Below are 26,267 nucleotides of genomic sequence, written 5' to 3'. Positions count from 1 at the left end.
TGAATTTTAAATCTAAATATACAGGGCACCAATCAGCATAAGTGTTTTGATTCCTTAATCTTATGAATTTATACCAACTGAAGATATGGCCCATGATGTTTTCATCTGACCGAGATCTTTAGGGGCTGACGTGAAAACTTTATACTGTATTTCACTGGCATAGACAAATTCTGCTCACCTTGTTCACACTACTACCATTGACAATCTAATGTTATGACATTCTTTTTTTTTTCAAAAGACCTTTTCTATGCCTGATAAAGAAGAGCAAAGAGCACTGATCAATGGCATCTGCCTACTTTTTGTTGTTGTTGGAGCTGTATCATTTTTCACACAGTTCCTGCAGGTAATGGCAATTTGTTAAACTTCTGCTTTGCTAGTTTCTTTTTCTGTTCATGTCTGGCCGTGTGTGCATGTGTGTGTTTTGTATAATAAGTGTATTTGTTCTTATGCATACCAGGGATACACATTTGCAAAATCTGGTGAGTTGCTTACAAGACGGTTAAGGAAAATTGGTTTCCAAGCTATGTTAGGGCAAGAGACTGGTTGGTTTGATGACCACAGAAACAGCCCTGGTGCCTTGACTACAAGACTTGCAACAGATGCATCACAGGTTCAAGGGGTAAGAAACCACATATTAGGAATTCTTTTGCTCCATGCTAATTACTGCATTACTATGGTATGTGATGTCACAAGAATTATACAGTGTGTAAATAGTAATATAAATATATATCTAATCTCATGGTTTCTACTTTCACTTGGTCTAGCTAAGCCATTTCCAGTGTGTGCACTGTCTATCATAGACTGGCACAGCAATTAGTTACTCTCCATATAAAGAACTAAATGCAGAACTAGAGCCAGATCCTGCTGTCCATTGTACAAGTGTAAACAGATCAATGCCATAAAAGCCAGTAAAGTTACCACAAGTCACTAATATAACAGAAAGAAGCATTCAGGGTATAATCTTTAATTTCTCATTCCTGAAGGTGGAATTTTGCCATAATCACTAAATGCATATTTCTGAAACATATCACAGTCATTTTCAACCCAAATTTATCAATAGTAATATCATTGATTAAACAGCATTTTCAGACTGATGTAGAGTTTATTACATGTGGCTGTTGTGATTTATGCTAACAATCCACTTCAGAAAAACACTCCCTACTACTACATGGTATGTCATTTTGGGATCAGTCTCAGACTGGCATGGACTAGTACTGCAGATGTAATGCTCTTATTTTGGGGGAAAGGCTGCCTGTTAGCACCGTATTCTAGCACCCCCTACTGGTTGAAGGTGTGTGCTGCTGAGTTATGTGTGTGGTCAACCTTAGCTCTGATACTTGGCTCTAAAGCAAGTAATTTTGTTTCTACAAACACAAAAAGCAATGTATGGACTTTTTTGTTACTGATATTTAACTGGTTATAGGAGTTTTGCTGGACTTTTTTCTCCTTGGAGTTTTAAGGAATTTAAAATAAGAATGAGACAGAAAAAAGAAAAAGTTGCAGCCTACGGCTTCCTGTCAGCAGCAAGCAGTTGGCATTTCCCCAGCACCTCAGAAAGCAGCAGCCATCTCCCTCCCCCTTCTTACAGTTACCTTAAGTTGCAAACACTTACAGGTTCCATTTTAATTTGCATGCACAGACTTCTTAACACCAACTCTGCCTTACAGTAGCTGCATAAGAGAAGGCTTTATTCCAGGCTAAAGCAGTATTCTCTGAAGAGTCCAGTTACTGCACTCTACACAAATAACAGAGCTGTGAATGACAAAGCCAAAAACTTTTCCCAACTCTTGGGTTTAGTTTCAGTTCCGTTATTAATAAGAGGTCAAATAATGGAGCTCAACTGGAATTTATTAATCAATGATGATTAGTGAAGGATTAACACAACACAATACAGAATATAGAAAGGAAAGCTATGGTTATCAAACCAATCTGGAAGCTGGACAAGTTACTGCAGCTCAATTCACTCCTAAGTCCCAGAAACTCTGCTCTTTATATACCAACTTGTTCAAGACAAGGAAAAATCCTTTCCCTTTTTGATCTAGTGGAGGAGATCCTTTTATGCTATTTCAGTTTACCTAATCAATGAGCTAAAGACATCTGTAATTTATGTTCTTTTATGGTATCTTAGCTTATCTGTCCTGATTATAGAAAACACCTGTGGCAACAAGTAATTCTTAATAAGCTAAAGGCATCTCTCAGTGGGTCATTATCTCATCAATCACTGCGACATTATCTCATCAATTACAAGTGGACCCCTACTGGACATCTGGACATATTCTTCATAGGTCAACAGGCTCAGGGTAAAAATATTATACACATTCCTCCACTTGGTCACACACTAAATTTAACCTAAATACAGAGTCTCTAGAATCATAGGTACAAAAACTAGAATCATAGATACAAAACACTTAAGTTCATGCACAAAGGCTTATGGAGTTTTATATACAAAGACTCACAGGGAGTTTGATTCATTTGCTAACAGTCCAACCTTTTCTACCTAGATTACCAATCATGGCAATACTAAACTACTTGATTAGGTGTTTATATGAGGTTCTAGTTAATGCATTCAGGAAGGATTTATCTTGTTTTAACAAAATATGCAAGCAACGATATAAAATGAACACAACTAAACCTAACACTATTTGTAAAACAATTAATACTTTAAAGGTAACTTCTCTCCATATAGTAGAAATAATTAGGTCCAAGTCACCATTATATATTAAATCTTCTACATCTGTATACATGTTATTGCTAATTTGAACAACATGGGTATTTTTTCAACTAGTAATGCTTTTATAGTTAAGGTCAGTGGATCAATAATATGTAATTTTCAAGATTTTTTTATTGGTTGGGTTCACTTCGAATAATAGTTTCATTCTGAAAGGCTAGTACAGGAATAATTGTAGTTTGGTCAATAATATAACATGCATGAGGGACAAAATAAAAATTTGGATTGGTGACATTGCATGCAAGATCTTCGTACATATTTTTTTTATTGTTAGTTACTACATAATACCGCCCATCAATGTGGTAGGCCATTTTACTGCTGGGAGTCACCACCTGGTGAGTATCACAGGAAAGGAGACAGTGGCGGCTAGCTCATCTGTCTTGTTTGGCTGGGTCTGGCTGGCATGACCGCAGACAGGCGTTGCGATGTTGAAGACATCATACCTACATAGGTAGTAATAGCCCTTTTGAGGAGCAACTAGCCATAGGCGGTGCCCACCAGGTTTGTGTTGCTGAATAAAGTAACCAGCAGATCCACATAGATATAGGTGTTCTTTGTAGATTCCTGTTTTTAGGTAACCTTCTACTGTGCCTAATTTATTAAAGATTTTTATGTTTGGGTTTGCTATTGGTAAAGATACCGTAAATACAGTATACATAGAATCCGACACTCAACAAGATTGTTTAGAATAACATGTGCCTTGATTAGGATGTGGTGTCACAGAGCCCAAATTTTGAAGAGTATTAAAAGGAATTTGTTTACATGCTTTAACATATTGCCAATTCACAGAAGTTCCTTTTGTACATTTGGGACAATACCATTTATTTAGGTGTTTATTCTCAATAAGATTTGGCACCTTTCCAGCTTCAACATTTCTTAGTGTAGTGATTACCCTGTCCAATGCATAGCCGCCATAAGCGGTACAAATGATTTTCATTTCCACTTTGTTTTTTGCTTTCTTGTTATTAACTTTAACCAATTCATTGATTCTTTTGCCTGTCTGTTTAAACAAATGAGCAATGTCATGCATATTTAACAGTGTTCCTGTCTTCATTAGCTAGACCCTCGAATCAATCAGTCATTGGTGGAACACTGTTAGCCCCAGGATGTTTAATGTAGCTGACATGTCTTTTTTATGTTTTGAAAATCTGCTCTATTTTAACTGATATACTTGATTTTAAAAGGCCTAATTTGTTTTTGCTTTGTAACTAGGGCTGTCGATTAATCAGTTTACTCATGCGATTAACTTTAATCGTGATTAATTGCAGTTTTAATCGTACTGGTAAACAATGAAATACCAAATGAAATTTATTAATATTTTTGGATGTTTTTCTACATTTTCAAATATATTGATTTCAATTACAGCACAGAATACAAAGTGTACAGTGCTCACTTTATATTATTTTTTATTACAAATATTTGCGTTGTAAAAATGATAAACAAAAGAAACAGTATTTTTTATAGAAGTACTCTAGGGCAATCTCTTTATTGTGAAAGTGCAATTTACATAGACAGATTTTTTTTTATTACATAACTGCACTCAAAAACAAAACAATGTAAAATTTTAGAGCCTACGAGTCCGCTCAGTCCTACTTCTTGTTCAGCCAATCATTAAGACAAACAACTTTGTTTACATTTTTGGGAGATAATGCTGCCCGCTTCTCATTTACAATGTTATCTGAAAGTGAGAACAGGCATACGCATGGCACTTTTGTAGCTGGCATTGCAAGGTATTTACGTGCCAGATATGCTAAACATTTGTATGGTCCTTCATGCTTCAGCCACCATTCTAGAGGACATGATTCCATGTTGATGACACTCATAAAAAAAATAATGTGTTAATTAAATTTGTGATGCAACTCCTTTCAGGAGAATTGTATGTCCCCTGCTCTGTGTTTTACCTGCATTCTGCCATATGTTTCATGATATAGCAGTCTCAGATGATGACCCAATACATGTTGTTCATTTTAAGAACACTTTAACTGCAGATTTGACAAAATGCAAAGAAGGTACCAATGTGAGATTTTTAAAGATAGCTACGGCACTTGACCGAAAGTTTAAAAATCTGAAGTCCCTTCCAAAATCTGAGAGGGATGAGGTGTAGAGCATGCTTTCAGAAGTTTTAAAAGAGCAACACTACAATGTAGAAACTATAGAACCTGAGCCACCAAAAAAGAAAATCGACCTTACGCTGGTGACATCTGATTCAGATGATGAAAATGAACATGTATCGGTCCACACTGCTTTGGATCATTATCAAGCAGAACCCATCATCCACATGCATGCACGTCCTCTGGAATGGTGGTTGAAGCATGAAGGTGACATATGAATCTTTAGTGCATCTGGCACGTAAATACCTTGCAATGCCAGCTACCATGCTGCCATGCAAATCCTTGTTCTCACTTTCAGGTGACATTGTAAACAAGAAGCAGGCAGCATTATCTTCTGAAAATGTAAACAAACTTGTTTGTCTGAGTGATTGGCTGACGACAAGTAGGACTGAGTGGACATGCAGCTCTAAAGTTTTACATTGTTTTATTTTTGAATGCAGTTATTTTTTGTACATAATTCTACATTTGTAAGTTCAACTTTCATGATAAGGAGATTGCACTAAAGTATTTGTATTCAGTGAATTGAAAAATACTATTTCTTTTGTTTTTACAGTGCAAATATTTATAATCAAAATAAATATAAAGTGAGCATGGTACACTTTATATTCTGTGTTGTAATTGAAATCAATATATTTGAAAATGTAGAAAACATCCAAAAATATTTAAATAAATGGTATTCTATTATTTTTTAACAGCACGATTAGTCATTGTCATAACCGTACAGCTAAGAGTAGCCTAGAATTCCTCCTTACCTGTAAGGGGTTAAGAAGCTCAGCTAACCAGGTTAGCACCTGACCAACAAGACCAATGGGGAAGAAGATACTTTCAAATCTTGGGAGGGTCTTGTTTGTGCTCTTTGTTTTGTGTTGGGGTTCTCTCTTGGGACTGAGAGGGGCCAGACAGAAATCCATCTTCTCCAACCCATCCCAATCCAAGTCTCCGATATTGCAACCAGTATAGGTAAGCCAGGCAAGGCGGATTAGTTTATCTTTTGTTTTTCTTGTGAATTTTCCCTTTGCTAGAGGGAGGTTTATCCCAGTTTTTTGTAACTTTAAAGTTTTGCCTAGAGGGGAATCATCTGTGTTTTGAATCTGATTACCCTGTGAAGTATTTACCATCCTGATTTTACAGAGGTGATTCTTTTACCTTTTCTTTAAATAAAATCCTTCTTTTAAGAACCTGACTGATTTTTCCATTGTTCCAAGACCCAGGGGTTTGGGTCTTTGATCATTTTGTAACCAATTGATTAGGATATTATTCTCAAGCCTCCCCAGGAAAGGGGGTGTAAGGGCTTGGGGGGATTGCTGGGGGATGGGAAACTCCAAGTGGTCCTTTTCCCTGGTTCTTTGTTAAATCACTTGGTGGTGGCAGCATTACTTAAACCCAAGGTACAAGGGAGAATTTGTGCGTGTGGAGATTTAAACCTAAGCTGGTAGAAATAAGCTTGGGGGGGGTCTTTCATGTGGGTCCCCATGTCTGTACCCTAGAGTTCAGAGTGGGGAGGGAACCCTGACAATCATGATTAATGAAGGACATAAATCCACACCGTGTAGAGATCAAGCACAGGAGTTTATTACGTACAGTGATGATGGAGTGTCACCTTGCTTATTAGGCTCAGAGACACTGTCAATCAATTGATTACAATGGAATATATGGATTTTTCATGGGCAGGGGAAAGTGATGGGGTAGGCAGTCCCACACCCCCAGGTAAGTTTAGCTGCAAGACATGATAGCACAGTAGCCAATGGTTAAAGGTTACATAATGTTTCTGCCCATGGTCTCAAGTTGACAAATTAACATTTAACATTTAATTAGTACTTTAATAAAATGTATTAGTATAAAATATATATGTTGAATTCTGCTTTGGGGTTCATAGGAATGAAGTAGCTTCTTTGATTGTCCAACAGATACATATCTAAGGGTAAAAGCAAAGAAACAGTTAAAGTATATGGCAATAAAGATTGTCTTTTAAGTTGTTTATTTGTGTTTAAGGCAGGCATTGATTCCTGGGAAAGGGAGGTGGGAGGAGGCCATATCTTATACTGACATGCTTGTACCTTTTATAAACTCAAGGCTGGATGTGTGGGAAGAACATCTTCCTACAGAAGAAACTAACCCAACAGAAACAGGGCTTCTTTGTTTTATTTGCAACTTTGAATAAGACACAATTATTGCCCCCAACATCTGGCGTTTTGCTGACCAGGCATATCTTAGCAAAAACAAAGTTATTTTTTGGTTATTTTGCTTTCTCTTAGCTAATTACTATTTGCTAGGCCTCTGACCGCTTGACTAAACTCTGGACTTTGGGCCTGTATACAAATCCATATACCAGGTTATTACATCAGCAATGGATTTTAACCCTTCAATTAATTTTTTAATCACATGATTAATCATGATTATTTTTTTAATCACTTGACAGCCCTATTTGTAACCCTTCTGTCCTAAAAATATCAGAGGAGGACTGAGTTTCCTGACTCTCAATAGCATCCCTTATTTGCTCATTGATATGCAGCCTATCTTTCAATTGGTATAGAAGTGGACAATCTAGACACAGTATTTTTACACGTTTCATTTCTGCCATATGCCAATGTAACAAGTTTAAAACCATAGATTTAGGCATAAATTGTACATTATTAACTAAAGTCCTGGATATTGAAAGAGGGGAGAGTCCACTCTTTGGTCCTGGTTCCACTTTTGGACATGATATAGGTTCTGTGCTTGTCGCAGTGGTAGTTGCTGCAAGCGGGTCTACTACCCTTAGGGTAATTCTTTTTGTTTCTGGTTCTGTGGGTCTTTTTCCCTTGGAGAAAACGTTAATACTTATTTTATAAAACCCTTGGTCTTCCTTTGTTACGGCCTTAACTAGCAGGGAACCATTTTCGGATCACCTGATTTCTGCTTACACTGTTCATTGCATTTTGTAGTATGCTGTCATTGTTATTGCTGCTATTATTGACACCATGCTAAAAACAATACAAAATCCATTGTCCCCTAGAAAATGTAACAGAACATCTTTAATGTTTGTGATATTATGCATTACTAGTAATGACACGTTGTTTCTTATTGTCCCTCCCCCACTATAGATTTATAGACTTGAGAGACGAACCTCCTTTGCCACCCCTTGGGAAGCGGATCCATAGGAGCAGTGCCCGTATCATATTGCTTTCCATGGCTTCTCCTCCTGCTGGGGAGAGGGTTGTCCTTTAAACTGTTTAAGTTGATTAACATAATACATTTTCAGTATCACTTTTATTTTAGTAACCCAAATTTCTTTGCGATGGCTCTGCATAGTCCCACTTAGGGGCACTATGCAACCCTGTCGTAGAACTTTCTTCTAGCAGTGTCAGCTAGAGTTCTTTTGCATCCCCCACACAGACATTCTGAGGGCAAGGTTATTTAGAGAGTGGATCACCCTCACCCCCTCATATCCTTCAAACCATGTGTCTGGACGGATGTGAACCTCCCCAGTCTCTTCAGAGTCAGAGCTTCTTTCTTGTTAAGATAGTTAGTTTTAGCTCATTAGTATAATTAGTTCATTAATAAGTGTTTTTCCCAGTTCTGATTTAGGGAGCAACCAAAGAAGTTGAGGAGATGAGATTCAAGAAGCGTGCTTCTTGCCCGGCTGTCTTCCTAGCATCCAGTGACCGCATACAGTGCCTCAAGGGTCTGGGAGAAGGACACTTGCCTTCTTGGTATTTGGTGTGTTGAACCTATACTCCTAGAGCCCGCAAGGATAGGGAGATGCCCTTGCAGCTCCTTCTAAAGGAAGCTCTTGAGGCTAGATCCTCTGGACCCAATCAGGTGTTGGATCTTAGGTCTAAGAGGCCAGTCTCAGCCCCTGTGACTGCCAATGGCTCCAAGCAACTGAAGGATCCAAGAAGCCACAAACCTTGTCGGGGCTGGATTTGGTTCCTCCAGCTCCCTCAGTCAAATCCCTGAGGCTACATATGTTCAAACTGAGGGCTATGTGGTAGGGTCTGACCACCCCGATTTCAGAATAGAGATCAAAAGACAGTTCACTGGTGCCAGAGCTTGTGCCTTGCAACTAGCTGGCCCAAACAGAACCCTGTGGTTCCAACTTCCATTTGCAGATCCAGGAAGATGGAATTGATCAGCATGTCAGAACTGGGGCCATCAGCATCTTCAGTTCCAGCTGTTGCAGCACTAAAGAAAACGGAACATAGGGACAGAGCAGCCACTGTTAGCAGTGCCAGTTCCCACGGATCAGAACTATTGGGTCTTACAAGGCTGCTACAGTTTCAAAATGGCTCTAGCTCCAGCTCCAGGGAAGAGAGATGGATTTGTGTGTAATGTTGGATCCAGTGTGGTCCAAATTGACAGAACCATTGTCAGTTCCTCTGTTGATTCCGGTCAAACCCTTGGTTCCAGAGAGGTCTGTCACAGTGTCAGCCCAAATTCACTTTTCAACTCTGGTTCATGTGTCTGTTCCAAGTGTGTCACACAAGGTTTCTAAAAGGAGGCATGTTTCCCTGATCCCAAGGTCTTCCTCATCTCGTGTTAGGAAGAAAAGACAGGAAGGTCTTTCCAGGTCTTTCCCTGGAACCCCCTACAGGGTCTCCACAGACAGATGGGTCTCCATACCTCCCTCTGGATCTGTTGTTATCCTCAGTGCACTCTAGCTGAGATCTAGACCTGGATCCTTATCATAAGAAAGTTAGAGGAAAATGCAGAGACCTCTAGTTCACTTCATACCACCCTATGGGATCTGCCTCCTGTAGGCATGTTCCCAAACCCCAGTTGCTGGAGAAATTGGCAGTTCTGGGGCCTGTGGTCTTATTAAGGGCCACCTCAGAAATTTTTCAATTATCTTCCATGTAGATGGCGAGGTTATATTTCATCTACACAGGATCTGGTAGTCCAGAGATCTTTGGGATCTGACTCCTTTGGATCTGTTGACACTGCAGATGATGATGCCTGAAATCCTGTCCAAGGAAGAAGATGATGTGATAGCTCCTTTCTTTGAGCAGGAGCATATGGAACCAGATTTTTAACCTGATATATCACTGGATAAGGACTCTATGCAGTTCCGCAGTTTGGTGGCTTGCACGGTGTCCACCTTAAATCTACCTGCAGTACCTATTAAGAGACTGGTGTTTGATATCCTTGGTGCTACTTCTAGGAGTTAAATATCCCTACCCATTTGGGATGGTTAACTACAGCCAGCTAAATCTGTGTGGTCTGTTCCTTCCCCTTGTCAACCTGTTTCCTGTTAACCTAACCTGTTGTTAGGTTAACAAACTGTATTATGGGCACCTCTTTATTATTCAAAGATAAATAAATACATAAAACACATAAATATTTGGGCCAGATTTCGTGTACTGAGACACATGAGCAGCTTCCATGGAAGTCAAAGGGAGTCATCTAAATGGTAAAAATTCACCCCTAATTACATCTTTATATCTATTACCATCCTTAATGTTTTTAAGGACTGTTTTTCTTTACTAGTCCTGGGGAAGGTCTGTGGGTCAGGAAAACATTTAGAGATTGAGCCTCCAGTCTTTGTTTTGACAAAAATTCTCATTTGACTTCAATGGGAAACAGGACCGCTAGGCTGGGCTAATACCTTTGGAGTCAATCTAAACAGACTAATCCATGCCATGTTATTTTAATATCTAGAATGCTCTAAGTTTGATGGGAAGGTATTTGATTGTCTTTTGAAGCATATATGATGATTGATGTTACTGTGGGGATACAATTCAGTAATCTACTTTTGTTTTATTTTAAGGCTACTGGATCTCAGATAGGAATGATTGTCAGTTCCGTAACCAACATTGGAGTGGCCATTATCATTGCTTTCTACTTCAGCTGGAAACTAAGTCTAGTTATAATGTGCTTCCTGCCCTTTTTAGCCTTATCTGGAGCTGTGCAGGCTAAAATGTTGACAGGATTTGCCTCACAGGACAAGCAAGCTATGGAAATTTCTGGGCAGGTAATGTTTTTTGAAAACTAATTTTTGATTAGCAGGCATTTAGGGCGGGGGTGTGTGTGTCAGTCATACCTCAGGCAGTTGGAATTATCAGTGATTCAGATGCTATAGAAGTGGCAGAGACATACAAGGGGCAGTATTTCAGGCCACTGAAATTTCATGGAGACTTTCCCAGCTCTAAAAGTACTTACTACTTGGAATGCGACTTCCTCCTCAAAAAGGCTATGACCTCAGACAGTAAGATGTGAGTGTCTAATTCCAGGCTCTTTTATTGCTTAATGCTTTTAAAATGCATATCTGAAGGCACCCTCTGATGCTCTTTGTAGCCTATCAGCAGGACACCATGGTCATGTGCATTAAGAAATCATTGCATTCTAGAATTCAGCACTAATCCAGAAAACAGTACCTGCTGATTTTAAAGACAGCTTTATAGTGAGCTGTATTCTGCAACTGGATAGGCTAGATTTTAGGAGCCCACTGTTTCCACATCAGTTGGATTTTCTAAACTAGAACATCGCATAGTAAAGTCTTTCCTTTATAGAAGTAATGTAAACTTTTTTGGTTTGACTTTTTGTACCGTGCAGCTGTCTTCCTCTGCTGTCTCATTTTGATACCAAACAAAGAATACATTGCAACTTCAGTATGTGTTCTCCAAAATGTGTGACGGAAATAGATACAAGTCAAGTTTGTTAAGCAAGCCATCACAGGAGTGAGAGCCTTCACAGGGAGGAATAAGTTGTGTGTGTAGTGTTCCCTGACTGTCTGCCTTCTCTCAGGTGCTCCCACTCCCATTCTCTTCCTATTTCTCAGTTAGCAAACCTCCATGGTCTTTTGGCAATGAACATCTAGGGGCTGCTCCACATGCGGTTCTTAATAGAGTTCTCTGTGGAGAGGTTGTAGGCACTCAATCAGATCAGTAGTTACTCAGAGTGTCTCAGCCAAAGCCACTAGCTGCATTTGCTGGAAGACCTCTAGTGCATGTAGCAGCAGTTGTGGTGGGGAAGAGACAGGGAATGGCAGCTGTGCTTTCTCCCCATTCCTAGACAGAAACGGAGGTGAACAGGGCAGCTGCTCATAGGGTTCCTTGTCTTAAAATCTGTCACTGATGCTGCCAGCCACATGTTGCCAATAGCCAGAACTGGATCCATTTAAAAACATACCTGGTACAACAGTGGATCTGCTTCAAGAAAATGGGGACAGTTGGAGGTCATGGTATTAGAAACACTCCCCATTTAGTAATTGTGCAGACTTCCTTTTTACCCCTTATGCAGAGGAAAAAAGAGATTATGGAATGATTTTTTTCACAGATGTAGGCTTGCTGGCAGTTACACAGCACAATTCCTCCTTCTCTGGGACTGAGGCCAAACAGTTTGTCAGACAAACAGGGATATGCGGTCTAAATAAGTTAAACTATAGACATTAATGAGCTCCACAAATTTAGATTATCCTTATATGTTAACAGAATTCTAGGAAAACTAAAAAAAAAACCACATGCCTGTATACAACATGAATTAAGATAATTAACATCTCATGGCGTTGATAACACTAGTTGAAACAAAGACACCCAAAGTCTAGGAAGAGTTAATGTTGACTGTTCTCTCATTCACAATGGCTAAATTATTTACAGCAAATGATCAATCAAAATACCTTCTTGAAATTGATGTAGAGATAGGAACTTGACAAATGGCCTGTGCATCAGCCATTACTCAATGGAATGACCCGGAGGCTAGGAAGAAAAGGGCATTCAATGCTTCAATGACTGATTATGTCTGGTGATATTTTCTAATTTATTCAGCAGCCAACCGTCCAAATACAAGAGGGTTTGTTTAAGTCTTTTCTACAATTGCTTCTCTGCCATTTTAAAATATAGAAAAACATAGACTGAACATTCAAGTTCTCAAGGCCTATTTATTCGCTCCTTCAAGGTACATGCTAATGCTCCAGGACTAATTCTACACACTGGCCTGGAAAAAATGTAATGGAAAATTGACCTAAATCATTTTTAAGTATTCATATTCAGGTCACCTCCTCTATGCTGCATGCAGAAAGGTTTCATAGGCAATGAAACAAAATTTAGTAGGAATATCTATAGACAAGAGAAGGCAAAACAGACTGAGCCATTACAAATGGCAAGGCAAACAGCAAGTACATTTAAACATGACAAACCTGTGAATTAAAACACACAGGACAAATGGGATGAAGCAATAAGCTGGTATAGCATAAATTCTGTATGCTGATTTTACTGATGAAAATATAGCTCCACTGTGGGTTGAGACAAACTTTACAAGCAACAAAACTAGATCCTAATCCTTACAATTAACAGGCATCTCAAAAAAGTTTCCAAAGCAGAGAAAAAGACAATGCGGAATGGATACCAGCTTCCTACACTGCATTATACAATTACACAATAGATTGTACACGCAGACAGACAAGGGATTACTCCATATCTACCCTCTGGCTGAAATCCTGGTTCCACCGAAGTTGATCAGAGTTTTCCCATTGGCTTCAGTGCAGCCAGGATTTTACCCTCATCTGTATGTTCCATCTAGCCACTTTTCTTGAACATGAACTGGCAAGGTATCAATGGAAAAGATTAAGTAGTAAATTCAGCTGCCTTTAATTTATAAAAGATTTTGACTCCGAAGAAAGAGAACTGGAGACTATCACCCTTTCCTCCAAGACCACTGGTGTAAGAAAAAGACAGAAACAAAACAATTGAAATAAAAACATTCTTAAAAATGTGCAAACAAGAAAATAACCACTTTTATCTATGATTAACACCAACATTCCCACAGGCCATATATTTTAAAATATTTAGCATTATGGCATATTCGGTGTTGCTTAGTTTAGCTAGAGATTGCTGTCTAAAATGCCATTGACAAGCCCATGGTCACACTTAGATATATGTTACAAATCCCTAGTCCTATGTTCAGCGGGACACAGATCTCCCAGCACAACACAATATCAGCATAGGAAGTTGAAGAAGACCATGTTTCAGCTGATGAGGGGGTCTGCCAGAACAACCATACCTCTTTGTTTGGAGTTGGACACATTCTATTATTAAGGAATAGTGGTGCCAATGACATATGCAAAGTGAAATTCACCCATGTGTGAGAGCCCAAGCAAGGCCATCTTCAGTATGAATGTTTTGCAGTAGCCTAGTCCGAGGAGGGTTGACTTCAGAAAAAGTCCTCTTTGAGGTTTGCATTCATTCTTATTGCATCTGAACCAATTTGTATATCATTAGTTTCTATAATTTGCCAAACAGTCCTATTGCCCTCTCACTGAACTGTGGAATAAAGAGAAGGTCGTCTCACTTTTTCAGAGTGATTCCTAAGTGTTTTACCTATAACCTATTTTTTTTCTTAGATCTCCAGTGAAGCCCTCTCTAACATTAGGACTGTAGCTGGAATAGGGAAGGAGAGAAAGTTTATTGAAGCATATGAAGAACATTTGGAAATCCCATACAGAGCTGCAATCAGTAAAGCAAATGTTTATGGAATCTGTTTTGGCTTTGCCCAATGTATAGTGTTCATAGCCAATTCGGTCTCTTATCGATATGGGGGGTTTTTGGTGGAGAATGAAGGCCTTCATTATAGCTATGTGTTTAGGTAAGAAGATACTTGCAGACAGCCACATACTCTGCTACAGAAGTATGTTGTTTACAATAAAATTCACAAATGTACGTAACCCACAAGCTAAATGCTTTCCTCCTTGACTGCAGGGTGATCTCTGCCATTGTGACCAGTGGAACTGCTTTGGGAAGAGCTTCTTCTTATACTCCAAACTATGCTAAAGCAAAAATATCTGCTGCACGTTTTTTTCAATTGGTGGATCGGGTTCCCCAAATCAATATTTATAGTGATGGAGGGGAAAAATGGGTAAGAGTAGAGATGAGCAATGCAGGAAATGTCATTATTCAGCCCAGTGATATAGGTATTGAAACCCCAGTAATTATGGACTATTCCATACACACCTCTGTTTGTGAGCAAAGTAAGGTGACATCAGAATACTTGCTAGATATCCTTGCCTTTTGGGAAGTACTGAGCTATGTGCTATAATGTAAGCATGCAAATGCAGTCAAATTATTCCCAGTCTACCAGAAATTTCACCCGGAGTATCAATAAATGGTGAATACATTTTAATAACTGATCTGAGAGTTGGGAGCTGGATGGATTCACTGGACAATGAGATTTTCTTCCACCTCTACAACAGTGATTTAAATCCAAATGGGTTCAGTCGCTAACCATGTTTATAATCTTCTGGTTCTTGTATGAGCACATCACAGAAACACCATCAAATTTGGTGTTAAATAGGACCTCTGGGGGCAATCATAACCTCTGAATGGAGTTGGAGAATTAACTACCTTCTCAGCTCAAAAGTTGGTCTCCTTCTATGTTTATGCTATTTGCAGTGCAATGTGGGGAAGCTTGCATTGATAAAATGAATACAGCAGCATAGCTCTGGCTAAATAGAAGACCCCTGTCACAGGACAGTCAAGCCAGTCAGTCTTCGGGTTCCTCAGTCTCCAGGGTTATTTCACAAGCACTTAAGTCACTCACAAAAACTAATATTGGAAACAAGAATCATATTTAATGTGAGGAGTTTTGTCACTCTTTAGAATTCAGTTCTCAGCACTTTCTTTCTCACTTTTTCACCAGGACAATTTCAAGGGAAGCATTGAATTTATCAACTGCAGGTTCACTTATCCTTCTCGGCCTGACATCCAAGTTTTGAACGGCCTCTCAGTGTCTGTTAAACCTGCGCAGACACTTGCATTTGTTGGAAGTAGTGGATGTGGCAAAAGTACTAGCGTCCAGCTTCTGGAGCGCTTTTATGACCCTGACAAAGGATGTGTGGTAAGCAGCTTTCGCTACTTGGATATTGATACTCCGGGTATTGATACTCCGGGTATTGATAGTCCGGGTGGATAGTTTTACTGCTTGCCAGCTGCAGAAATCTTCAGACTCCAAAGTTCTTCTCCAATGTTACATAGGAGATTTTACCAAAGAGTAACATTTGCACAGCTGAGGATCACTTCAGTGGATTTTCACACCATCCACAACAGGGTATAGCTCTCTTGATCTTTCCTCAAATTTACAGTCTAAAGTTCTCCAATGATCTTACCTAAGTTGGTGAACCTTGGCTGGTTCTCTCTGCTGATGCTCAGTAACAATCACAGAGACCCCGAGAAGGAGGTAGTACACCTCTATGCAGAAATCCAGGCACACAGATGGGATTGGTGTCATGGAGAGCAGCACTTTCCCTTTTTGACACCCTGCTGCCCCCCAGAATCCACATAGCCAGGGCCAGTTCTAGGCACCAGCAATACAAGCAGGTGCTCAGGGCGGCATATTTCCAGGGGTGGCATTCTGGCTCCGGCCATTCCACCCCTAGAAATGTGCCCCCACCACTCCAGCTCGCCTCTGCTCCGCCTCCACCTGCTCCCCTGAGCACGCTGCCACTGCCCCGCTTCTCCCCACTCCCTCCCAGGCTTGCCGCACGCGAAACAGCTGTTTTGCATGGCAAGCCTGGGAGGGAGGGAGGAAAAGCTGAGTATGGTGGCACGCTCGGGGGAGGCGGCGGTGGTGGAGCGGAGGTGAACTGAGGTGGGGAGCAGTTCCTCTACCCCCCCTGTTACTTCCTGCGCTCCCCCACCCCACCCTCGCTCACCTCTGCTCTGCCTGCTCCCCTGAACGTGCTGCCTCTCCCTCGCCTGAGAGGAAGGGGGGAGAAGCGGAGCGGCGGTGTGTTCAGGGAACCAGGCGGAGGGGAGGGGAGCTAGGGCAGGGGGGAGCCACAGGAAGCAATGCGGGGAGGGAAATGCGGCACACCTGGGGGAGGAGGCGGGGTCAGGGATTTGGGGAAGGGTTGGGAAGGGGTGGAGTTGGGGCAGAGCCGGGGGCGGGGAGGGGCACGAAAAAAAAGTGGGGGCGGCCAAAAATTTTTTTGCTTGAGGCGGCAAAAATCCTAGAGCCGGCCCTGCACATAGCCCAAGTGTAGAGACATCTGAGAGAGCTAGGGAGGGAAAGTCAGACTTAGCTCTTCAAGAAGATCCTCCTGGAATGAGCTGGACCTCGGTTTTTGCTCAGTCTTCTTGCAGGCAAAATCCTCATTGAAATCAGCAGGAGCTTTGCCTGAGTAAGAACTGAGCAATTAAGGTCCATGTATCATACTATCAGTTGTGAAATCTGCTTACAAGTCAATGCACATGGCCTTGAGTAAAGACTTTAGCATTTGGCCTACTTGTGGTCACAATGGGCATACAAATATTTTGTGCCTGTTGCTTGCCACTCAGAGAATGTGGACTATACTGTTACCTCCTTGGACTTGTATAATTCCATAGATTTCAAGGCCAGAAGGGACCCTTGTGATCATTTAGTCTGATCTCCTGTGTAACACAGGTCATAGAATTTCACGCAGTAATTCCTGCATCAAGCCCATAACTTCCGTCTGAGTTAGAGAACCTCTCTTAAAATGAATTCTGATTTAAAAATTGTGAGTGCCTAAGAATCCACCACATCCCTAAGTAAATTGTTCCCATGGTTAATTCCCCTCACTGCTAAAAATATGCATCTATGTCTAGTCTGAATTCATCTAGCTTCAGCTTCTAGCCATTGGGTCTATTGATGCCTTTGTCTGCTAGATTAAAGAGCATGCTGCTATCAGAAATCTTCTCCCCTTGTAGGTACTGCACAGCTGAGCTTGTTTTTCTTCTCCATTTGAAAAAAAAATAATTGGAGTAATCAAAGAGTTCTTGGTTGCGCGAATCACTCAAGCACATGCTTAACTTTCAGTGTGTAAACAGTCCAGTTGACTTCAGCAGGTTTATTCACATGCCTAATGTTAAGCATAGGTTTAAGTCCTTTGCTGGATCAGAGACACACCCAATATATATTGATTTGCTAAAAATAAATCTAAACAGTATTCTTATTCCAGTTACTTACAGTAGTGTGATGTTGTGAAGACTTTATTTTACAAAGCTGTATATATTTAAAGCCTTGTTGTTGGGACTATTTTGTTTCAGCAAAAGCTGTTCATTCTTTGTATGTTGCAAGTCTGACATGATATATCGTATTTTGTCTTTTTTTACTGGTAGTTAATAGATGGCCATGATACCAAGAAAGTAAATATACAATTTCTTAGATCTAAAATTGGAATAGTGTCTCAGGAGCCTGTGTTATTTGGCTGTAGTATTGCTGATAATATCAAATATGGTGATAACAGCAAAGAGATCACTATGAAAGAAGTTATAGAAGCAGCGAAGAAGGCCCAGCTGCATGACTTTGTCATGTCCCTTCCAAATGTAAGTATATTTGCAAGGACAGTAAAAAACTAAAAACCAAAACCAAACAAATGCTATGATGGGGCCTAAATAGCGGGACTACAAAAGACAGCTAAGAAAGGCAAGGTATTCCTTGCAATGAGATTTCTCACCAAAGCAAACTGGACCTTTTCATGTGCCAACACTGATCATTTTATTTTCACAGATCTGGGGGGAGAGGAATGGCATAATGTTGTTTTTGTCGTGATTTATTTTTGGGGAGTTGGGGTTTGATTTTTTTCCCCCTACTGTTGGGCAAATACTTTAAAAATTAAATAACCATCAGAAAGCAATATTTTCAAAATTTCAAACTCTGATAGGAGACAGAAAGGAAAGGTTCCAGTGTAACCAAACAGAAAGGAGAGGAAGCAAACAGCATAACCAAACAGAAAGGAGACTCATGGCCCACTCCCCACAGGGCACCACAATATTGTCCCAGTTTATCCATTATTGTAATTGCCGACATGCTCATTTAGGAATAAAATTTCCTGTATTGTATATTTTTCAGAAATATGAAACTAATGTTGGGGCTCAGGGATCCCAGCTTTCTCGTGGGCAAAAGCAACGCATTGCTATAGCTCGGGCCATCATACGAGATCCTAACATTTTATTACTGGATGAAGCAACATCTGCCTTAGACACGGAAAGTGAAAAGGTAAATGTGCAATAAAAGAGAATGAGGGAGGTTCAGTATAATTATCTAGGTGTGTTGTCATAAAAGAAATGTCCATAATAATAATAATATTTAATTTTAATTTGTTTCTGTCTGATACAGAAACCTTAGAAAAGTACTAGATAAAGAGATACCCTCTTATCACAGTATTTTTTCTTTGAGTACATTCAGTCCTAAAACACTATTTATGATGTTCTAATATGTAAAAATACAAAACCAACCAGCCATAGCTACTCTTAGACTTAGACCTTACAGAGGTTACCTTAGTTCATACTAGTTCCATTTTCAAAGCATTCAATAACCAAGTTTCACATGCACAGTATATATTAAAACAAAGGTACAGTAACTCCTCACTTAACGTCATCTCAGTTAATGCTGTTTTGTTGTTACGTCACTAAGGCCCCTATCGGTGCCCCTCCACCTCCCCCAATGCCTCCCGCACGCCAGCGGCCTCTCAGATCAGCAACTCCCCCCTCCTTCCCTGCGCCTCCCACCTGCAGCAATCAGCTGTTTGGCGCCATTCAGGAGGCTCGGGGACGGGGAAGGCATGAGGATGCGGCATGCAGCATCCCCCCACCCCCCCCGAATGCCCCAAACAGCTGATTGCTGTGGGCGGGAGACACAGAGAAGGAAGGGGGAGGCTGCGCACCGCACCCTCCCTCTCCCCACCAGCCTCCTGAATGCCACAAAATGGCTGATTGCTGCAGGCGGGAGGTGTGGGGATGAAGGGGGAGGCTTTGGCCTCCTGCCTGCAGCAATCAGCTGTTTCACGGCATTGAGGAGGCTGGGGGGAGGGAGGGAGGACGTGGACACCTGGGGAGAGAGGATGGAGCAGAGGCAGGAAGAGGCAAGGTGGGGGTGGAAGGGGGGCTGGCTTGGGGCAGAGCCAGGGGTTGAGCACCCCCCAGCACTTTGGAAAGACCATCAAGCGGAGCAGCCGGATGATCCACCCTCTTTCACCTCTGACTCCACCACCTCAACCAAACTTCACAATCTTCATTGCTGAGTACAGTATTACATTTTGTTTAAAATTGTTTAAAACTTATACCTGTATTACATTGTTTGTTTAAAATTGTTTAAAACGTATACTGTATATGTATATAATGTCTTTTGTCTTGCAAAAAAAATTTCCCTGGAACCTAACCACACCTATTTACATTAATTCTTATGGGGAAATTGGATTCACTTAACATCGTTTCTCTTAAAGTTGCATTTTTCAAGAACATAACTACGATGTTATGTGAGGAGTTACTGTATGCATAAAGGGCCTGAGCATGCACTAATTTCCTTAACTTCAATTAAAGACTACAGCACTGGGACTGAGAACTCAGGCAAGGATTTGCATGGCTTTCTTGCACCTTGGGATGAAAGTAGCACTGGCAGTTTTAAACCACATCAGCACGAAAATGACATTCAGGATGTAACAGAAGGACTCGTATAATTTCTAGAGTTATTCATATTTGCTAAGCCCTCCTACATACTAGCAGTTTAATTCATGGGTCAGCCAAGCACATCAATAACTTCACCTTTGATTCAGTTTTGGTTCAAATGTCCAACAGTAAATTTTGGAACTGCTGAGCCATTGAATAGAATTGGAATAGAATAATCAGGGATTTTCCAGATCTTGACCTCCATTTCAGCTGGCACATTTTCATTCTGATACTTTGTCTATTGTCTGTAGACTGTGCAAGCTGCATTGGATAAAGCCAGAGAAGGACGGACCTGCATTGTCATAGCACATCGGTTGTCTACAATTCAACACTCTGATATCATAGCTGTCATGTCTCAAGGAATTATTATTGAAAAGGGCACTCATGATGAACTGATGGCCAGGGAAGGAGCTTATTACAAACTTGTCACTACTGGAGCGCCAATTAGCTGATTTACCACAGGCTCTGTGTAAACATGGAAGATGATATTTTTCTAAATGAGAATGCTACAGTTGGTTTGGCAATGTTGGTACCCCTTTGAGTTATTACCTGGTACAAAACGCTCTGTCATATGACAAGTTACATGGGACATTATCGAGCCTAAAATGTATCTCGCCTTCTGGAGTAAGCAAGCCTTGTAGGATCATACAAGGTGATTACAGAGTAGCCTGGTTTGTTCAGGAGATAGCCTAGCCTATTGTGCAAGGGAAAGAAGGAAATTTCCTGGTAAGACAGCTCTTTATTTGGGAGTTGTGGAGCTATTCGAGGGTGGGGAGCTCTTGTAAAATGGCTTTGTAGTCTGGCTACACAGTGCCTTACTTGCTTGACTAAATGTTAGTCAAGGAAGAATCCTCCCTGAATATTAGCATGTCAGATTGCTTCTTTTGGCAAGTTATAGGGCTAAAACACAAACCAAGTATGATACTATATTCTATTTTAGTGGCGGGATGAAATATTTCCTAACTTGAAGGTTTTACAGACAGAATTAAAATAGATACTCTCAATGTGGTTATAGAAATCTTTTTTGCCCCATTATTTGTCTCTCTTGTCTATTTAGATTGTGAGCTTTTTCAGGCAAGGACTGTCTTTTACTGTGTGTTTGTATAGTGCCTAGCACCATGGGGCCCTGACCTACATTGGAGGATCTAGATGCTACTTGTGAAATAAATAAAAAATAATAACTACGAGGTCAGCTTCACTCCACTATGACAACGAAAGAGATTGAGAAGAGGGACAGAAGCTGGTAAAGATTAATTCTTAGTTATCCACTTTATTAAATGGCCTCAACTAACTGATTTGAATACGAATAAATACTCAGTTAAATCAAGGAACACAATAATTATTTTTCACTGTTATTTAATCTCTTTCTTACCTTGAAACTGTGCTAGATAAATAGAGAATATCCCTTTTTCATCACTGGTGACAATATCATGCCATTTCTTTTTAAAGAGCACGTAAAAATTTTGTAAAGCTTAAAGAATAAAAAAGATTTCCATTTCTGTTAATCAAGGAGAATGTTCACAGTTAGATTAGATTGGATTGACCTTTTTACATATAAAATATCATGCTTCAAGGCATAAGCCAAATACTAAGCGAAGATTGGGAACAGCCTTCCGCTGGAGGAAGGTTAAGCTATAATTTTCCATTATGAGGTTTATTACACCTTTCTCCAAAATGTCTTTTTTGGCCTGCCTACTGATACTTTTACACTTGACTTGCAGGGTTTATGCTCCTTTATATTTTCTGCAGTAGAATTTGACTTCCACAGGATGCCTTTTTGTCTCTCACCGACTCATTTATTCTGCTGTTTACCTATGGTGGCTTTTTTTTTTTTGGTGGTCCTCTTACTGTTTTCTTTTTCAGTTGAGGAATACATTTAGGTTGAGCCTCTACTATGTTTTTTTTTAGATAGTTTCCATGCAGCTTGCACACCTTTCACTCTTGTGACTGTTTCTTTTAATTTCCATTTAAATAGCGGTCTCATTTTTGTATAATCCCCCTTTCTGAAATTGCTCCTGTGGTGGGTTTCGTTGTTACTTTCCCCACTACATAATTACATTGCGGCCGCTATTACCAAGCAGTGCAGCTACATTTAGGATTGCCAGGTATTTGGTTTTTGACCAAAACGCCCGGTCAAAAGGGACCCTGGTTAGCACCGCTGACTGGATCATTAAAAGCCCGGTCCGTGGCGCACCAGGACTAAGGCAGGCTGCCTGTCTGCCCTGGCTCTGTACATCTCCCTGGAAGTGGCCGGCATGTCCAGCCCCTAGGTGTAGGGGTGATCAGGGAAGCTCCGCTTGCTGCCCCTGCCTCCAGCGCCAGCTCCGCAGATCCCATTGGGCAGGAACTGTGGCCAATGGGACCTACGGGAGCAGTGCCTGCGGATGCAGGCAATGCACACAGCCACCTGGCCGTGCCACTGCCTAAGGTCCAGACATGCCGGCTGCTTCTGGGAGCAGTGCAGAGCCAGGGCAGGCAGGGAGCCTGCCTTAGCCCTGCTATATCACCAACCAGGAGCCACCTGCCCCAGGTCAGAACCCCCTCCTATACCCTAACTCCCTTCCGGAGACCGCACCTCATACGCCCTCCTGCACCCCACACCCTACCCCAGCCCTGAGCCCCATCACAGATTCTACACTCCCCCCTCCCATACCACAATCCCCTGAGCCACCTCCCACACGCCAAACCCCTCAGCCCCAGCCTGAAGCCCCTTCCTGCATCCCAAACCCCTCAGCCCTAGCCCCACCACAGCACCCACACCCCCAGCCAGAGCCCTCACCTCCTCCCACACCCCAACCCCCAGCTTGGAGCCCCCTCCCACACCTTGAACTCTTCATTTCTGCCCACACCCTCCAGCTGGAGCCCTCACCCCGTCCCGCATCCCTGCCCCAGCCCAATGAGAGTGGGGGAGAGCAAGCAATGGAGGGAGGCGGGATCTGGAGTGAGTGGGGTCAGGGCCTCAGAGAAGGGGCAGGACAAGGGGTGGGGCCTGGGGGAAGGGGTGTTCGGTTTTGTGCAATTAGAAAGTTGGCAACCCTAGCTATATTCAGCCTTCATTTTGTTAGGCCACGCTCCTTGAGTCTCCTCTCATAAGGTAGTTTTTCTATTCCTCTGATCCAATGGGAGTCAATGACAGAACACTGGACTAGACAGACCCCCTGCCCTGAAGTGGTATAACAATTTCTATTGTGACGGGTTGGATCACAGAAACCCCCTTAGGGCTGCCAACTGATGTGCCAAGACTACTTCTGCCCCTGCTTTCCCTGCCAGCTTGGGACTCCAGCACCCTGTCTTGCTGAGCCAGACACGCCAGTCTGCTCCAACACAGACCCAGGGTCTGAACCACATGCCCCAAAGCTGCAGACTTAACTGAAAGCAGCTTAAGAAGTGTTCCTGTCCTTAACACTCAGATGCCAAACTCCCAATGGGGTCCAAACTCCAAATAAATCTGTTTTACCCTGTATAAAGCTTATACAGGGTAAATTCATAAATTGTTCGCCCTCTATAACACTGACAGAGAGATAGGCACAGTTGTTCCCCGCCCCCCAGGTATTAATCCATACTCTGGGTTAATTAATAAGTAAAAAGTGGTTTTATTAAATACACAAATATGAGTAAATATACAGGATTTAAGTGGTTCCAAGTAGTAACAGACAGAACAAAGTGAATTACTTAGCAAAATAAAATAGAACACGCAAGTCTATTTCGAAGAAACTGAATACAGATTAAAAAACCTCACCCAGTAAGATTTCTTTTACAGACTAGTCTCCTTCTAGTCTAGGTCCAGCAATCACTCACACCCCCTGTAGTTACTGTCCTTTATTCCAGTTTCTTTCAGGTATCCGTGGGGGTGGAGAGGCTGTCTCTTGAGCCAGCTGAAGACAAAATGGAGGGGTCGCCCAGGGGTTTAAATAGACTTTCTCCTATGGGTGGACACCCCTCCCTCCCCCTGTGTAGAATCCAGCTGCAACATGGAGTTTTGGAGTCACATGGGCAAGTCACATGTCCATGTATGACTGAGTTTTTTTACCAGCCAATCCACATTCCTGGGAAAGCTCAGATGTGTATTGGAGTCTTCAAGATCCATTGTTCGTTAAGTGCTTCTTGATTGGGCATTTAACTTGCACATTTCTTTCTCAAGAAGCTGACCAAATGCTTACTAGGCTACTTAGAAATCAAGCAAGTCCACAGCCAATATTCATAACTTCGAATACAAAAATGATACATGCATACAAATAAGATGAATAGATTCAGTAGCTCATAACCTTCACAGAGATATGTTACATGGCATATGTAGCATAAAACATATTCCAATTATATATATATTCATAAGAATATTTCCATAAAGCCTTATGGTGGGGCACCATCACACTTATGTTCATAAGTTTCCATTGATTTTAAGAACAGATTAAATGATGTCCAGGAGCATTCACTCCTGGGGCTGAGTTGGCTATGGAACTACTGCCACCCTCCCTCTAGGGCTTATGCCAAGGAGGGCTCCATTAATTTACAGTCAGGGCACCATATAACCCTACCAGTTGTGACTACAGTTCATCTCATTGCAGGTAGGCGTTCCCTAGCTAGCTAACCAACTGTTTGAATTGCACTGGCCCATTTGCAACACCATAGACACAGAGGGCAGATTTCCTGTTTAGTTTTCACTATCAGACGTGAGAGAATTAATCAAGTCCTTTAATCTCTTTATTCCTAATACAAACACAACAGGAAGTTCATGACCTGTGGCCCAAAGTAGGTTGAGGTAGGCCACCCATCATAATGTGCTAGTTGCACAAATTATCAGCCAAGACTGCACTAGTTAAAGCTCAAGCATGCAATATTCTGAAGTAAATGAAGATACATCTAGTTATGCTAATTGAGGTTCTGGCCTTTGATTTAAAATGGCCATGCTATGGAATCACAGCTGAAGCTTGATTATCCCTACTGCTTGTAAAACCCCAATTCAGTTTGCATATGGGGAAACTCTGGAGATCAATAGTCTTCATCCATTGGGAGGCTTTGGGTGCTGAAGGGCCTGAACTCTGCAAGTGCCTAGCTCAGCTCTGCAGAGCTTAGAAACGTCACTAAATAAAGTCTGCAGCCTCCTGTTCTATTGAGAACATTCAGGTAGTCTAGACTGGTGGCTATTTGGGGTTTGGTAAATCAGGATTCTACTGTAACTCTTAAAACTTAAGCCTTAATTTCGTCAGTAAACGCTACGATGGACAAATACTTTTTAACACCTATGTCTTCTGCAGCCCAGCAGAACTGTGGGAGATGCTAGGTATGGGCTATTCCCCTCCTGTCTGCAGCTTCCAGAGGCAGATCAAAGCTATAGCATAGCCTATGCTAGGCATGCTCCCCTCTGGCCTGCTGCCAGATCTTCTGCTTCCATGGCAGCAGTCAGAGACGTTTTTCTTTGCTCCCGTCCTATCATTTGCTTCCCCGCCTTTGTTCTCTCCTCCTCCTAGACCAGGGATTTAGCAGCATGTGGCTGAAGCCACCCCGAATGCCTTCTGCAATGCCTCCCTCCCGAGTGCCTCTGCCCCCTTTCAGGGATGGCAGAGCAGCCATGCAAGAACCGGGCTAAGCTTAAAAGTTAGCACCTTTTAGGTAGCTTTAACAGGCTCGACAGAGGGCAAATTAGGTCCTGCCAGTTATCCTGCCTACCCTCATGTTGCTTGGGCATGGAGCAGACAGGCAGGCTGGGACCCGCCCTGAGAAACCATGACTCCACTACAGAAAAGCCCAACCAGGAGACATAGGGCAGAACCAAGAGCTGCTCTAAGGATGAGGCTGGCACGGGGGCAATTCAGGACCCCATGGCTAAGACCCTAGCAGGATTCCAGGTCCCAGCCCGCATCCTGAAATGGGACCTAAGTGCTCTGGGGAGAGAATCAGTGCTCACAATCAGCCCTTCCCTTTCTCCCAGCTTGAATCAGAAAACGCTGGCAGTTAGTCCCCATCCCCCAACCTTGGGGAGTGGGAGCCTATAAGGGAGGACTCTGAGGGAGAAATTTCTAGAAGGCTCAAGGCTAATGCAAAGCTAATCCCAAA

The 26,267-nt window shown here is 41.7% G+C and overlaps 1 protein-coding gene across 2 annotated transcripts in view; it reads left to right on the top strand.

The window, feature by feature from the left end:
• ABCB11 (ATP binding cassette subfamily B member 11) overlaps window positions 1-21,103 on the top strand; it is a 69,354-nt gene extending 48,251 nt beyond the window's left edge. For both annotated transcript variants that reach the window (XM_048869325.2, XM_048869326.2), the window contains 9 exons: window positions 239-343; window positions 458-619; window positions 10,586-10,789; window positions 14,156-14,397; window positions 14,511-14,667; window positions 15,448-15,645; window positions 17,886-18,092; window positions 18,619-18,765; window positions 20,465-21,103. In XM_048869325.2, the coding sequence (XP_048725282.1) occupies window positions 239-343; window positions 458-619; window positions 10,586-10,789; window positions 14,156-14,397; window positions 14,511-14,667; window positions 15,448-15,645; window positions 17,886-18,092; window positions 18,619-18,765; window positions 20,465-20,665 (1,623 nt within the window). In that variant the 3' untranslated portion in view covers window positions 20,666-21,103. The remainder of the gene's footprint in view (window positions 1-238; window positions 344-457; window positions 620-10,585; window positions 10,790-14,155; window positions 14,398-14,510; window positions 14,668-15,447; window positions 15,646-17,885; window positions 18,093-18,618; window positions 18,766-20,464) is intronic.
• Window positions 21,104-26,267: the final 5,164 nt, after the last annotated feature.

Source organism: Caretta caretta, chromosome 11, assembly GCF_965140235.1.
Source record: "Caretta caretta isolate rCarCar2 chromosome 11, rCarCar1.hap1, whole genome shotgun sequence".
Lineage (NCBI taxonomy): Eukaryota > Metazoa > Chordata > Testudines > Cheloniidae > Caretta > Caretta caretta.
This window is presented reverse-complemented; position numbering and strand designations above follow the sequence as displayed.